Here is a 15,999-nt window from a genome sequence, read left to right on the forward strand (position 1 = left end):
ATCAAACAGGAGAGAGCACGGAACAACTGCCTTTTTTCTGGATTGCTAGAAAGCTTGTGACTATGTTCTTCACAAGCGACTTATAGGCAATTCGAAAACCAGGCTGGTGTATCGGGAAAAGTAATAAATTGGGTGGAAAAAAACTTGAATGAAGAAGGCAATGGGTCATAGTAAGAGGAGAGCTATCGGAATGGAGAGGTAACGAGTACATGAAGGGTCGGTACTAGGGGTCCAGTCTGTTCCTAATACATGTAAACGATCTAACAAACGAAGTAACTTCATTCTTATTCATGTTTGCTGACGATGTTAAGCTAATGATGCGAATAAGAACTCAGACTGCAACAGATTGCAAGATGATCTAGACAATCTCCAGAGATGGTTGGTGAAATGGCTACTAGCATTTAACCCTGACACATGCAGAGCCATGAGGATAGTTGTTGAAGCAAAATGACCTTAAATATATCATAGGACGAAAGGAAGACAACTTCCAATTTCCGAAAAAGGAAATGACGTAGGAGTGGACAAAGATCCCTTCCGAGGGCTGTATACATTCTTTGTGGGACCTTTTTTTGAGCATGCTGCCCCGGCGTGGAACCCCTTACCTAAATAAACACAAAACAAAACTTGGAAAGGTTAAAAAATATGCAAAAGGGCTTATTTCTGAGGTAATGATATTACGTTATGCAGAAAACTGATGAAACCAAACCTCACTTCACTGGAGGGAAGAAGGAATACAGCAGGCATAATAACATTATTATTAACATCTTTATTGACAAAAAATAATAACAATATTGCCTTATCTAAGGAATTGAATTAGATCTTATTAGAGTGAGGATAATGCTGGTAATTCACTGTCACACAGGACAGAGGATCATACACAAGTCAAAAGGTCTAAACTGTATACTGAAGAATATAAATATCATGGTTGCAATCAGCTACATTATACTGTACTATATACTGTATACACATTTCAATGTACGAATATATAAATGCAACTTTCTATTGTGCACTGCCAGACAAGGGCAGGGATGAGTTCAAAACATATGCAGCTTAACAATAATATAAATAAAATTGTCCTTCATTCTTTAAAATGGACAAGCAAATTTTGGAAAAAAATTTTAAGATGTCGTCCAGTACATCAGATTCAATGAAATAGTTACACAGTTGGTAGTACAATAAGCCAGGAGGTTCTATAATCTTTCACGGTTTCACATTCAACAATATAGTGTTCTAGTGAATGCGTTAAAGGTTTGTAACAGAATTAACAATCTGAATATTCTGGCAGTGGCTCGACCTCACTAACCTGCCAAATGTGCCTATAACCAAGGCGAATTCTCGCAATGACTACATCACATTGCCTGGTCCGATTACTGTGCTGACCATACAAGTACCAATTATTACAAAAGTTATCGTAGCTTTTAATACTGCAGCTTTCAGGTCTCTGGGCATTTCTTAGTTAAATCTGAAGTATTTTCTTTAAATTGTATGTTTCTAACAATTGCATTAGATAGTCCAACGTCATAATCAGTGTTTTCTTTCCTGCAAGCCTCAGTGACCAGTCGATCTACAGAGTCATGTTTTCCCGTGCGAAAAAACACCTCTTGCCCCGTGGTCAAATTGTGACCACGGAGCAAGAGGTCTGGGAAAAGGAGGGCAGACTATATGACAGGGAATTACAGGAAAATAAGATATTATCTGGGAGAAGTGCAGTGGAAACTGGAAACTCAGATGAGTCATAGTAATGCTAGAGAGTTTTCTTTTAGCGTGAGAGTAGTGGGGAAATAGACTAAAGGAGCACATTCTGTAAACACACACTGTTCATAGCTTTAAAACAAGGTATGACGGAGAAGGTCATTGTTTTAAACAACCGAAGGCTAGAAAGGCGAGATCCAAGAGCCAACGCTCGATTCTGCAGGCACAAATAGGTGAGTACACACACACACACACACACATCCGGTGGTCTGTGGTGCCGGACAAGCGTCTCAAAAACAGCAACAACTCGAAGATAAAACTCATCCTGGCGGCTGCTCCTAAACATCTCGTACTTATTTTACTTTTATTATTTTGCAAATTAAACAAATCTCGATCATAATATTGAGAGAGAGAGAGAGAGAGAGAGAGAGAGAGAGAGAGAGAGAGAGAGAGAGAGAGAGAGAGAGAGAGAGAGAGAGAGAGAGAGAGAGTGAGTGAGTTACAGTTAGGTCATTAATTCTTTCACGAATGTTCAATATTTTTTGTGTTCCTCTTCACTTGGGACGGAAATTAAAAAAAAATCCTTTCCCAAGTCTATTAAATAGTTTTTTTCGGCATTATACGTGACGCTTAAGGACGCGTTTCGCTGAAGCTCTCATCAACATCTCCGGAGGCAGAGTGAGATTGATTGATTCATGAAGATTAAGCCAACCAAGAGGTGGGACGGGCATGAATAGCCTGTAAGCAGAGTGAGAGTAAATATACAGTATTATAAGCATAACACAGAATGAGATGAGGTATAAGACGGCCGATGGAGGTTGGTAGTGGTCGTTGTCTCTTGGGGTTGTTGACAGCACAATACACTCAAGGGAAAATATCGCCCAACACACTTCATGCAAGTCAGCAACCTTTGACACAAGAGTCACTTGTTTAAGGTCTCCAGAAGATATTTTCCTGTTAACTAAGATCTTTCCCAAGACGTCGTAGTTTACTGAGGCCACATCGTAACGAGGTGAGATTCCTTTATATCTGGTAGGGGGGCCACTGCGTCTCACTGACGTCAGGAGAAATGCCGCTCTCAGCTACACTGTGTCGGAGATATTGGCGTCGGCCACCAGCCAGTACTCTTAATTTGCCACTCCGTCTAAAACGCATACATTTATCCCTATCCATAAACGAACGAACCCAAACAACCCAATGAACCTATCGAGTCCAATACATCGAAAACGTATAAATTTGTGAGTCATTACTTTTTTAATAAGATGAGTAATGTTGGCTGCTGCAACGTAAGAAACACGACCTATTAGTTGAGAGGATGGGTTGAAGCGGCAGTGGAGCAGTTATGTGTGCCAAACACATAAACAACTTATATGTTTGCACCCTTCTTCTAGGACAGTTCTGCACTCTCTCTCAACAACCACACAAAGTACCCACAACGTATTTTAAACGTAATTATGATCTTGCAGCGTTTTAGCAACGTAAAAATTAAATAAAAAACTTAGTGGTTACGTTGGGTGTTTGACGTGTTGGGTAAAGTAAGCTTCCCACACTTGCTGAAGATCGCTTTCTCTACGACTCACTTCCTGATTCCTCTCCATGCCTTCCCTGGCTAGCACGCGGACTCGTCGGCCTTGCTTCTTGCAAGTCCAGCGTTCGATCCCCGGTGGCCTCGATGAGGAATAGGTAACATATTTTCTCTTCATTTTCCCTTATTCTGGCTCCTATCCCCATATCCTTCTACATGTGATAAATACTGGCATAGTGCTTAAGTCTCCTCATAATTAACTTACCTCATAATCTTAGATATCTCATATCCTTCCCACGCAGTAAATGTAGTCATACTGGCTTAGCGCCTTCTCATAATTTCCATCCTTCCATGGATATCATCTAGAAACTATAACAATGTTTCTCTTACCATTCAGTCTTGTACTTGAGAATGAGCTTAAATAGCCACCTAAAATTATGAAACGAAATCTATTGTTGTCACCAATGGTGGAAGACTAAGCAACGCTCCCTGACGAGCTCTCCGGCAGCGCTCAACAGGTGGTCTGGTAAACGAGCTCATTGGTCGAACGGCCGGTGATCAGAGGTCCGTATCTAAAAGGCACCAGTTCGTTGATATTGGCGTATATGTGGTAAGCGTTCGTGTCGCTAGCTTCGAGTAGGTTGTTGATGTGTTCGTTACCATACAAGGGAGCTGTTGCAAAGGTGGTATAGGTGGGTGATGGGTCCCCTGCATTGACACTAGTTTGTGACACATTCCCTGGAGCACCACTGGTGTGTGACGGGTCGCCCGGAGCACCACTGGTGTGTGACTGAGTCCTTGTATCAGTGTAGCATGATTCGTCTTCCTCCTGCCGGGTAAACTTCTGATTTTCTCTGGCAATGTTCAGCAAAACAATATCTGCAAGACATATTAAGATGTAAATATCTAACGCTTGTTAAATTTGTGACAACAGTAGGGAAACAATGCTATTGGACATTAAGTTGTATGCAAATTTATAAGCAAAATTGATTAATAGAATATTCAGTGTTGAGAAGGAAGCTATGAATTCAATCGAAGATGCATCTATTGTATATATTTTCCAATCTTCCCCTCTCCTTCTCTCTTCACCCTCTTTCCCAGTCTCTCCCCTCTTCCCCTTGCCTGTCTCTCCCATCCTCTTCCCCTTTTCTCCTCCCCTTTCTCTACTCGTCTCTTCAAACATCCTACTCCCCCTTCTCTCCTTCACTCTCTTCCTGTCTCTCTCTAAAACAAAAATAGTAGAGTGAAGCATTGAATCCACGAAGTATCTCTACGAAAACACAACTTCTATTTCAGAAGCGACCACGTGAAAGTCTCCGGGAGTGGAAGCTCTAGATGCCAACATTTCTTAAAGTGTGGCACTGAGGCCAACCCCGACCGGCCTATCACACACTCTCATATCCCTCCCTCCGCCCAACGTGTGTTTTGAACGAGGCTAGCCCTAAACGTCTGGCCTCCAGTCTCGGACAAACACAATCATTCTCTTTTATGAACCCTGATGATAAAAATAATATAAACATTTGAATAAGGAATATTGGATTTTAAAACATCTCTTAAAAAATATTAAAGAATGGTGCATGAAATGCTTTGTATTTCATTCTCACATATATAAAGAGAGTTATGAAGACAAATACAATTACAGGCTAATAAGCCTTCTCCTAATTATTTTTATCATTTTGATGGAAAAATATATTTAATAGGGATCACACAGCACTCAGCTTTACTGATGCATGATTACTGGCTTTACTGGTGCATGATTATTGGCTTTACTGGTGCTTGATTACTGGCTTTACTGGTGCATGATTATTGGCTTTACTGGTGCATGATTATTGGCTTTACTGGTGCATGATTACTGGCTTTACTGGTGCATGATTACTGGCTTTATTGTTGCATGATTACTGGCTTTACTGGTGCATGATTACTGGCTTTACTGGTGCATGATTATTGGCTTTACTGGTGCATGATTACTGGCTTTACTGGTGCATGATTACTGGCTTTACTGATGCATGATTACTGGCTTTACTGGTGCATGATTACTGGCTTTACTGGTGCATGATTACTGGCTTTACTGGTGCATGATTACTGGCTTTACTGATGCATGATTACTGGCTTTACTGGTGCATGATTACTGGCTTTACTGGTGCATGATTAAGAAACTTGTTATATAGTGTTCAATAAGTATTCAAAGGTGAAATATATGTGAAGTGCAAATGTTCATGAGGTTCATTACATCATCACCGGAAGATGTTCACTAGCAAGCAACATTCGCACACTAAACATTACTACACTAAACATCCCACACTAAACATTCCCTCATTTCATAATAAGCATATATATTTTTTCGTTATAGATAAAATTTTACATGTGTTGTGTGTGTTCACCTAATAGTGCTGGGGAGGGGGGGGGGGGGTTAGTTTTAGCTCTTTGGTCCCACCTATCAATCATCAATCAACTGGTGTACATATTCCTAAGCCTATGGGTCTCTATTATATCTATATTGGGAACTGTGTATGGAGTCAGCCTCCATCTTATCACTGCCAAATGCATTCCATTTGTTAGTGCTTGTGTGTGTGCGTGCGCACTCGTGTGTGTGTGTGTGTGTGCGTGTACTCACCTATTTGTGCCTGCAGGATCGAGCATAGACTCTTGGATCCCGCCTTTCTAGCCATCGGTTACTTATTGCAATGACTCATTTCTTATTTCCCTATCATATCTAGTTTTAAAATTATGAATAGAGTGTATGTGTATGTGTGTGCTCACCTATTTGTGCACAAACACAATAACTTGTGTGTGTACGTGTGTGTGTGTGTGTGTGTGTGTGTGTGTGTGTGTGTATACGTGTGTGTGGGGGGTGAGTGCGTGCGTGTGTACGTGCGTGCGTGCACGCGTGAGTGAGAACATTACTAGTGGCAAGCATCCTCGTGATAACAAAGGTCAAACGGTGTCATTAACGGAAGTAAAATAAACTCTCTCTCTTCGTATTCAAATACAATAAAAAAGATAAATTAATTACTAAATTATTTAAATATTTATGTAATGATGTAATCCTCCACAAAAATGCGAGAAGACACCTTATTAACGACCAGTGTTTCACAATGGCCGCAGTGCTAGGTAGAGTCTTTATTCCCTGCCCCCCCCCCCCCCCCATTGTAACTCAACTTGCCAATTTTTAAGGAATTGCTCAATCCGCTAGAAATGCGACCTAGCAGTCAAATTAAAGTAGCGTAAAAATGACCGTTTTCTAGCTATGGTTCTCGATTGTTTCAGTTGGTTGCTTGGATTCGCAGGTTTCTCGCTAGACAAAACAGTTGCATTTCTCGTGGATTGGTAAATCAAGAGAATAAAATCAACAGCCCCGGCATCATTATAGACCATGTTATATGGAGGCTTAAGCAAAACATCTCAGCAAACACACAAAACAACGAAAACGCAGTAATAACGTCATTACTTCGTTATAACGTAAATATAACACTGTGCGGTTCTAATTGGTTGTCATAGCCATGGGGTGGTAATGGGGGACAAACTCTCATGACCTACAAAAAGCACCTATATGGCGTGCGTCTCAAATAGCCTCTGACAACCTAGTCCAACTCCTGGCTTGCATGGGTGGCTTAGTCTTTAATTCCGGCGGAACTGCTTTTGCTGACAGGAGAAGGTGCGAGGGCGTGCCTCTGGCGCCTTAAAACCACCTGCTCGGGATAAATGGGACTCGATAGCCTGGGAAGGCAGCCCATCTAGTGGAAGGAAAACCCTGATTTTAAACCTCCGCCCATATCCATCTTTTGGGAAAGGCTTCAGGAGTCAACTTAGAGGAAAAATCCGGAATTGGAGCCCCTAAGGCAGTTTGTTGTTGATTTAGAATCCGGAGGTCGAAAACCAGAACGGAGTGCTGGAACCATGTTTATTGGCACTTGCCTTTCCATTGGATAATTTCAGCAACGTGGAGAGGGCGGGGGGGGGGACCTGCTGCATGGGTAACAGCTTCTCCTCCATATCCTACCCAGGTTTTGCGCTCTAGAGAGGACACTCCAGCTTCGCCTCACAGCGTCGAACTAACACAGGAAGCGACAGTCTACCGGTTTTAAGTATTCTGCTCGATTGGCGAAGAGTGTGACGCCAGGGGTTGCTTCTGACGGTGGGAGGGGTCATCGCGCCCCACTGGGCAGCTACCGCTCGCCTCAACTGGGCAAACTCCAGCCACTAAGGTGCTGCCACGCCATGGTCCGTTAACCTTAATGGGTACGTGGGGTTTAGGATGAAAACCGACAAGCGGCCCGACAACTTTGCACCAAGCAATACCAAACCCAAAAAGAAAATATCAACTGCCCTAATGCTGAGCACATGGAACGTCAGGATAATTACATCAGGTTTCTCTGACGACCTGCAAGAAATCAACGACGCCCGAAAAACAGCAATCATCGATAGGTAGCTTAGTAAACTGCAGATGGATATTGCTGCTCTCCAAGAGACCAGGCTTCTAGGATCAGGATAGCCGGTAGCCAGGAAGACAGACCTGAATCGGACTTAGTTTGTGCTCAGTGTGGGATGGACTTCCATTCTTGGATTGGCCTCATCAGTCACACCAGACGCTGCACCAGGATTAACAACCAGAGCGCAACTCCATAGTCTCCCGAGACTGAAGGATGCCTACTGCAATTGCGATAACACTGTGCGTTTGTCGGAATTGGTTAAAATCTACGTACCTATGCGTTGTTGTAGTCTGGAGATTTCCTTGTGCTGCAGACAAGCCAGAGCGGCCAGACACAGCGTGATGAGGAACACGACGCCCAGGACGGACGCCAGCATGATGGGCGTCCACCCTCGTCCGATGCGATAGCATGGCAGGGTGGCGGTGGGCCTCGGGCAGAAGGTCGGTCTGGTTAATGTTGGTGCGGAGGCCGAGCAGGAATAGCGCCCTGGAGGAGGGAGGTTGAGGTGGAGGTCGAGCGTCAGAGTGAGTTGTTTCTTGTGAGTAGTTGTAACAAATATACTCAACTTATTTGTCTCAGTGTCTAAATTGTTTGCATTGAAGACAACTTAATAACTTTGTTCTTACGGTGTGGGAAATTTCCACCTCATATACAAATTCTAAAGTAACAGTCATAAAATTTGGTAATTTACATTAGTCATATAAGTTACACAAAACTGGGTTACGTACCCAAGGTCATATACACAATATCTCAGCCAACGTTTTGGCTAATTTAATATAAAATACACCTATCCTAGGGCTGGTTACACTATAAAATGAATCTACTAAATTAATAATATCTAAAATAGATCTTACCTCCAACCCACTCTTCTTAACGAATCTCGAATGTTACAACCTCGAGAGGAGGGATTGAGTGATTGATAAAGATTAAGCCACCCAAAAGGTGGCACGGGCATGAATGGCCCGTAAGTGGTGGCCCTTTTGTGCCATTACCAGTATCAAGAGCTGATACTGGAGATCTGTGAAGGTGCGACTGCACCCTGCGTGACGGGAGATGTCTCCCGTGTTGGAGAGGAGGAAGCAGGATTTATAAACAAGGGAGACAGCCATGATTGTGTGTTAAGAGTGCGCGGCTCGGGAGTTAACACGTCACGAGGCTGTTCAGCCGACATCGAGCCTACCACGTGACCACTAACTCTACCAGCAAGTCCCAAAAGGCCACGTGATTCACATTAGCCACTAATTGTTGCAAGAAACAGAGTGAAGTGCTAAGTACACGACTAAACCCCATGTCTTGTTAGTTTATGGCCATATGCAGACATGGGGAAGAAATATTTTTTTTTTTTTTTTTGTATTAAGTACATTATACAAACCTTCATTTTTCTGTGATTATGTCACTCAATTATTAATTTTTCTAAAGATTCATTACAATTACATATTTTCTTTTAAAGGTCATTTTAAATCAAACTTACTGCCCACGGACGCTGCCCCAGAAGTGTTCCACTGCCGAGAGTCCTCAGACTCCACCAAGACACTCAAGAGACTGTATTCAGTAAAGTAGGTAGGGCGCGGACGAGAGAATCCCCCGAAGAATGATTCCGGAACCATGAATCCCTGTCAAGTACATGAATCAATAGTTTTAGTAATACGAAAGACTTAAAACTGTATGAAGTATTCAGTGTATATCGTGTGAGGTTGTGAAAGGTAGAGTAAGATAAAAAATCTGTTTGTGCTGTGTAGAAAAGTTGTTAAAGTAAACATAGTTAAGTACGTCAGAAGTATTAATGACGAGTTAGTCTTCCGACGAGTTATTAAGTTCTTACGGGAGCAGATTAAATGAAGCTTGTTCATGATTGGTTTTGTTTTTGTGTACATGTTAAAACTAAGACAGCTTGATTTTAACATTTCAGTAAATATAGAAATTCAACCACTGTTAGTTATTATCACATAAATTATACGTTTAGCAAAGAATATAGAAACAATGTGGAATTGATGGAAACAATAATACATGTTATGAAAATGTCCTAACGATTTGAAAATCATTGAATGCAGATATTAAAATTAACAAAATTAATTATCTTGGATAAGAGAGATGAGGAAATTTCTTGGTAAATGTTAGCAATTAAAATGACCGAAAATGACAAATGAAGAATAATTCTTAATTCAAAAAATTTGTGTTATTGGAAATATGACAAACGAAATAAACACTTGTAATCTAATCACGTTTATATGCATTGTTTAGTGTCCAGTTTCTTGATTACTTTACCTGTGATTTAATAAAAGAAAACTGTTTTCGTACTTTCATACACCTTGATTATCTTCTTATTTTGTTCTTATGGGTGAGTGAGTGTCCCTCTCACACACTCCTCCTCTCTGTCTCCCTCTCTCTCCCCCTTCCTCATCTCTCTATTTCTCTATCTCTCTCCTACGTAGACTTACCTTCTGGGGCAGATAGAGGTGACTACCGCTCTTCACTGTGGTCAGGAGGTGGTAGGTGTGTTGGGTGTCAGGTGCTGCAGCTGTGGTGGACACCTCAAAGACGCCAGAAGAAACATTCAAACTTAGTATAACACTGCAAGTTCGATTCGTCGTGAAGCTTGTCTTTCCTGTAGAGTAGCAATACCTAATGAATATCAATACTTTGTTTTATGAGCGGTTTATACCTGCTGAATATCAATACTTCCTTTTAAGACAGTGTTAAATCAACATTGAAAGCAAATTTAAAAGGACATAATTTGGTCTCTAATAATATTGATCGACTTATTTTTTTCTGGTTTTCCTGGGGTTTGAAAACGAATGATGAAAATCGCTTCATCCACTGATGAATGTCGTATAAGACGCACGGCTGTCTAAGACGCACCGTCGTATAAGACGCACGGCTGTCTAAGACGCACCGTCGTATAAGACGCACGGCTGTCTAAGACGCACCGTCGTATAAGACGCACGGCTGTCTAAGACGCACCGTCGTATAAAACGCACGGCTGTCTAAGACGCACCGTCGTATAAGACGCACCTCCGTATAAGATGCACCGTCGTATAAGACTAACCTCTGTATAAGACGCACCTCTATATAAGATGTTTCTTCACGTAACGCAATTTTTTCCAGGAGAAATTTTGGTTGAAAAGAACCGTTATCAAGATGTTTCCTTGACACTGTCTTGGGCCACTTGACACTGTCTTGAACCACTTGACACTGTCTTGAACCACTTGACACTGTCTTGAACCACTTGACACTGTCTTGGGTCACTTGACACTATCTTGGGCCACTTGACACTATCTTGGGCCACTTGACACTGTCTTGGGCCACTTGACACTGTCTTGAACCACTTGACACTGTCTTGAACCACTTGACACTGTCTTGAACCACTTGACACTGTCTTGGGTCACTTGACACTATCTTGGGCCACTTGACACTGTTTTGGGCCACTTGACACTGTCTTGAACCACTTGACACTGTCTTGGGCCACTTGACACTATCTTGGGCCACTTGACACTGTCTTGGGCCACTTGACACTGTCTTGGAGCCACTTGACACTGTCTTGGGCCACTTGACACTGTCTTGGGGCCACTTGACACTGTCTTGGGCCACTTGACACTGTCTTGGGGCCACTTGACATTCACATCATCCTGAATGTTCACATAACACAGTTGTGTAATACCGTAAGACACTATGGCCTGAAACAGTCATAAAATAGCGTAAGACATATTGTATACTATCCAGCATTCGCCATGATATATTGTGTACTATCCAAAACACGCCATGACATACTGTATACCATCCAACATACGCAATTGCATATTGCGCACTATCCAACATAACCCATTATATATTGCGTACTATCCAACATACGCCATGACATATTGCGTACCAATACGGAGCTTAATTATGATCTTCTATTATGTCGTGCATTCCAACATACTCCATAAAACATTTCACCGGTGGAGCTCAATGTGCGTGTGTGTGTGTGTGTGTGGCACCTGGGTCTTATCTTACCTATTGTCTACCTCTCTGTCCCTCTCTTCAACGTCAAGATAATACGTTATTTGTCCTTGCTTCCGTGTTAGATTTTATATCTTACTTTTATTTTGCATAATACCACTATTTTTTTATTCATATACATTTTTCTTATATCATATACATTTTTGTTATATCATATACATCTATTTTTATATCATACTCATCGTTTTTTATATCATACTCGTCTATTTTTTTGACACCATACGTTTATTTTTTACCATTCATTTTCATTCATTTTGGTTTTCTTGCAAAAAAAAAAAATATTTACCGAAATAATGTCGGTTATCATCCAATATATAGAGGATATATACACTGAGAGATGTAACCCATTTCTCGTTACGTGTAAACTGAGAGTTTGTATTATTATAAACTCTTACATTGTTGCAAACTATAATAAATTGTAAACATTATTCTACAACTTCCAGTTTATATGACATTCAACTGAGGATTGAATAAATTATTCTTGCTGGTTGGTCATAAGCTTTTTGGGAGGCATTAATAACCATCCTGGGAGTGTATAGGCGTTAAGCCCTACACCAAACATCTACTGTCACCACATCAAGGTAATCATTGTAGTTGACCGGGACTCGCCTGGGGTCTGGGCGCGGCAGATGGGGAAGCCGGCACAGAGCAGAAACAACAGCATCAGCCCCCACATGATGATCACTGGTACTTGACGTTGTGGGAAGGGGGCTGGTATCAGCGGTTTCCCGTCCGACGTCAGAGCTTTGTTCGTCGCTCTGTGTGTCTCTCTCTCTCGTCTCTGGGCTGCGTGTTCTCTGTGAAGGATTCGTGATTGGTTATTGGGGAGGGGAAGGGGTGTGTACAGGGGATTAATGTTGCATTACCACCAGTAGTATAGCTGTCATTGTTTACTTACTGTTAACCACTGTTAATTAGTGGTTGTTTGTTGTTCTCTGCCGTCAACAATAACTAATCATTGTTCATTATACTTCCTTATTGAATCGTAACCGTCTACCACTTTCTCGTTGATCGCTTCTCAACGCTGCCCCATTGGTTGGTTACTGTCCATTACTGCCCCACTGACTGGAAACCACTCCAATGGTTGGACTGGAAACTATCCACAACTCTCTGTCCCTCTGATTGGCTACTGCCCACCATCAATACCAGAACTACGTCCAAATTGGTGAGCTAGGAGTCAACCACCATGCTCGCTGATTGGTCCTTGATCGTCACCATCCAACCATCTCCTCTTCACTGATTAGTCAGTGTTCTCCACTGCGTGATTGATTACTCACTGCTCATCATCACCTGGTCACTGCCTGTCACCACCACCGACTGCTTACCGCTACCCTCCACCATAAACTGGCCGGTCACTGCCAACCAGAAACATTCAATTGCACATCATACCTTCTAGAACTGACAATCTCCAACTCTCCTGCAGATTGTCCACGACATCACTGCTGGTCCCCCCCTTGGAAGCACTGCTTTCAGACCCCACTGAGGCACCAGTGCCACCAGTGCCAGTAGTGAGAGCTCAGAGGACATCCTGTAAGATAAGCCCACCAGGAAAGGAAAACGATCTCGGCGTGTTTTTGTAAGCTCATTCGCATATGTATTATCTACAATATTGGCTAAGTTATCCATCCGTTTCCACCTTGTTAATCGAAGCGGGGTTTCCAGAGGTCAGGATATTCGATGTTATTCGTATGAACGAGAACGAAACGTTTGTGCTGTAACGACAGGGACACGTAATGTCTGACTTGGTGACAACTAAAAAAAAATGTTTTATATGGTTGTAAACGTTTATATATCACGAGGGGAAGTTAAAAATAAATGTAGTGTCGAAACGTTTCTGTTCCACACATGTTCATTTGAAGACGCTGGGGGCATAAATCTGCATCTGTGTTATACTGTCACTAGATCTCTGAACTGTGTTGCTAATTCTTATTGTGTTCATCTCCACCCACAACACCTCCCTCCCCAAAGTGTCCGCACGACCGCACGCACGCAACGCGCGCGTACACACACACACACACACATACTTGAAGACTTGAAGTGGGTAGAATATAGTTTAGCATTAATTGACTGTTGATTGCTGGTGTTGACTTTTTGATGTGTAGTGCCTCGCTGATGTCAAGCCGCCTGCAATCACTGTACCTATCGGTGATTTCTGTGTTGTTTGTTAAGATTTATCTGGTGATGGTCTGGTTGTGAGAAGAGATTATGTGTTCCTTGATGGCTCCCTATTGCTTATGCATTGTTAGTCGCCTGGAAAGAGACGTTGTTGTCTTGCCTATATACTGAGTTCTTTGGGGCTTACAGTCCCCAAGTGGGCATTTAAAGGCATAGACGACGTTGGTCTCCTTCAAAGCGTTCTGCTTGGTGTCTGGGGAGTTTTTCATGAGTAGATTGGTCGTTTTTTTGGTTTTATAATAAATTATCAATTGTGTTTTCTGATTTTTGTCTGTAGGGATGACGTTCCTATCAACAATATTTTTCAGGACCCTTTCCTCCGTTTTATGAGCCGTCGAAAAGAAGTTCCTGTAAAATAGTCCTAATAAAAAAATAATAATAGTAATAGTAATAAAAATTTATTTATTACCACCGACAGTGAAGAAAAACATAAGAAATATTGAGAAAATTCGTGTTAGAATTATTAATCTTACCTTTTCGGTCATATTCAACATATGTTTACAAGAAAGACTGCTACCAAAATATATATTGTATATTTAGACTGCTACCAAAATGTATATATATATATATATATATATATATATATATATATATATATATATATATATATATATATATATATATATATATATATATATATATATATATATATATAACTGAAAACTCACACCCCAGAAGTGACTCGAACCCATACTCCCAGGAGCCACGCAACTGGTATGTACAAGACGCCTTAATCCACTTGACCATCACGACCGGACATAATGAGGTGATAGCCGAGGCTATTTGATCCACCCCACCGCCGGCACTCGGATAGTAATCTTGGGCATAGCATTTTACCAAATCACCTCATTCTTTGGGGCACACGTGAGGAACACAAACTGTGTTCCTCACGTGTTCCATCTATATATATATATATATATATATATATATATATATATATATATATATATATATATATATATATATATATATATATATATAGATGCGAGATATATGCGTCACTAAACGAAATCCAACTCTGTTGTTTAATAAAGATTACATCAGCCTGAATGGTCCAGTATTGAATAAAATTGCATATATTATCCGTCACTCAGTGATTGATGAGGGTTGGAGTAAATTATTAATCATTTGACATAACACTGCAACCAGGTGTATGGGGCTGTGACCCTCCAGGTGTATGGGGCTGTGACCCTCCAGGTGTATGGGGCTGTGACCCTCCAGGTGTATGGGGCTGTGACCCTCCAGGTGTATGGGGCTGTGACCCTCCAGGTGTATGGGGCTGTGACCCTCCAGGTGTATGGGGCTGTGACCCTCCAGGTGTATGGGGCTGTGACCCTCCAGGTGTATGGGGCTGTGACCCTCCAGGTGTATGGGGCTGTGACCCTCCAGGTGTATGGGGCTGTGACCCTCCAGGTGTATGGGGATGTGACCCTCCAGGTGTATGGGGCTGTGACCCTCCAGGTGTATGGGGCTGTGACCCTCCAGGTGTATGGGGATGTGACCCTCCAGGTGTATGGGGCTGTGACCCTCCAGGTGTATGGGGCTGTGACCCTCCAGGTGTATGGGGCTGTGACCCTCCAGGTGTGTGATACATCACGTTAATGTAATTTCTTTGTGCAAAGATCCAAGACGTGTAAGTGTATTATTAAACTAAATATTCGGATGAAACCTGCCTCCTTCCTCAAGGTGGTGTCAGACAATGTTCTGATAAAGTCTGCAGGTCTCATCCGTAACCTTGGTTTTATACTTTTACTGCAGCTTCATGGGAACACTAGGCAAGTGCAGTAACTTTATGAATAATAGGAATAATCACATCACAAGTGTTCCTGAGAAGTGGTAAGTGCCACAGTCTGCCAGAAACACCAGGCGTGTTACTGGCTTTGCAAGACTGTATGAACACCAATGTTATGTTCTCTCACAACCGAAAGTACCTTCTTGTATATAAATATATAGATAAAAACATCAAAAATAAAATAAAAATAAATGAAGCTGTTATCACCTCACTCTCAGTGGTCTCTGATCCGTAACTATCTCTCTCAAAAAAAACAAATACATGGGTCTTTTGCCAGGCTACCCCGCCTCGGAGTGCTTCGGGGAAGGATGCCATACAGTGATTGTGGGTGTTTAAATATATAATTAGAGCCACGACTGTGCCTTTAGAAAAACTGCGTACCGCTG

At 41.9% G+C, this 15,999-nt stretch overlaps 1 protein-coding gene across 2 annotated transcripts; it reads right to left on the reverse strand.

The window, feature by feature from the left end:
* Positions 1 to 751: 751 nt before the first annotated feature.
* LOC123773424 (uncharacterized) lies at positions 752 to 13,326 on the reverse strand. 2 transcript variants are annotated; one of them, XM_045767177.2, is made up of 6 exons: positions 13,036 to 13,326; positions 12,256 to 12,443; positions 10,086 to 10,252; positions 9,119 to 9,260; positions 7,921 to 8,133; positions 752 to 4,096 (listed from the first exon to the last, which is right to left on the reverse strand). In XM_045767177.2, the coding sequence occupies exons 2-6, from the start codon at positions 12,320 to 12,322 to the stop codon at positions 3,729 to 3,731; spliced, it is 957 nt and encodes a 318-aa protein (XP_045623133.2). In that variant the 5' UTR covers positions 12,323 to 12,443; positions 13,036 to 13,326; the 3' UTR covers positions 752 to 3,728. The 2 variants fall into 2 exon arrangements, with proteins under 2 accessions (XP_045623133.2, XP_045623134.2); XM_045767178.2 differs by lacking the exon at positions 13,036 to 13,326 and adding an exon at positions 12,545 to 13,012.
* Positions 13,327 to 15,999: the final 2,673 nt, after the last annotated feature.

Source organism: Procambarus clarkii, chromosome 89 (genome assembly GCF_040958095.1).
Source record: "Procambarus clarkii isolate CNS0578487 chromosome 89, FALCON_Pclarkii_2.0, whole genome shotgun sequence".
In the NCBI taxonomy this organism is placed as follows: Eukaryota; Metazoa; Arthropoda; class Malacostraca; order Decapoda; family Cambaridae; genus Procambarus; species Procambarus clarkii.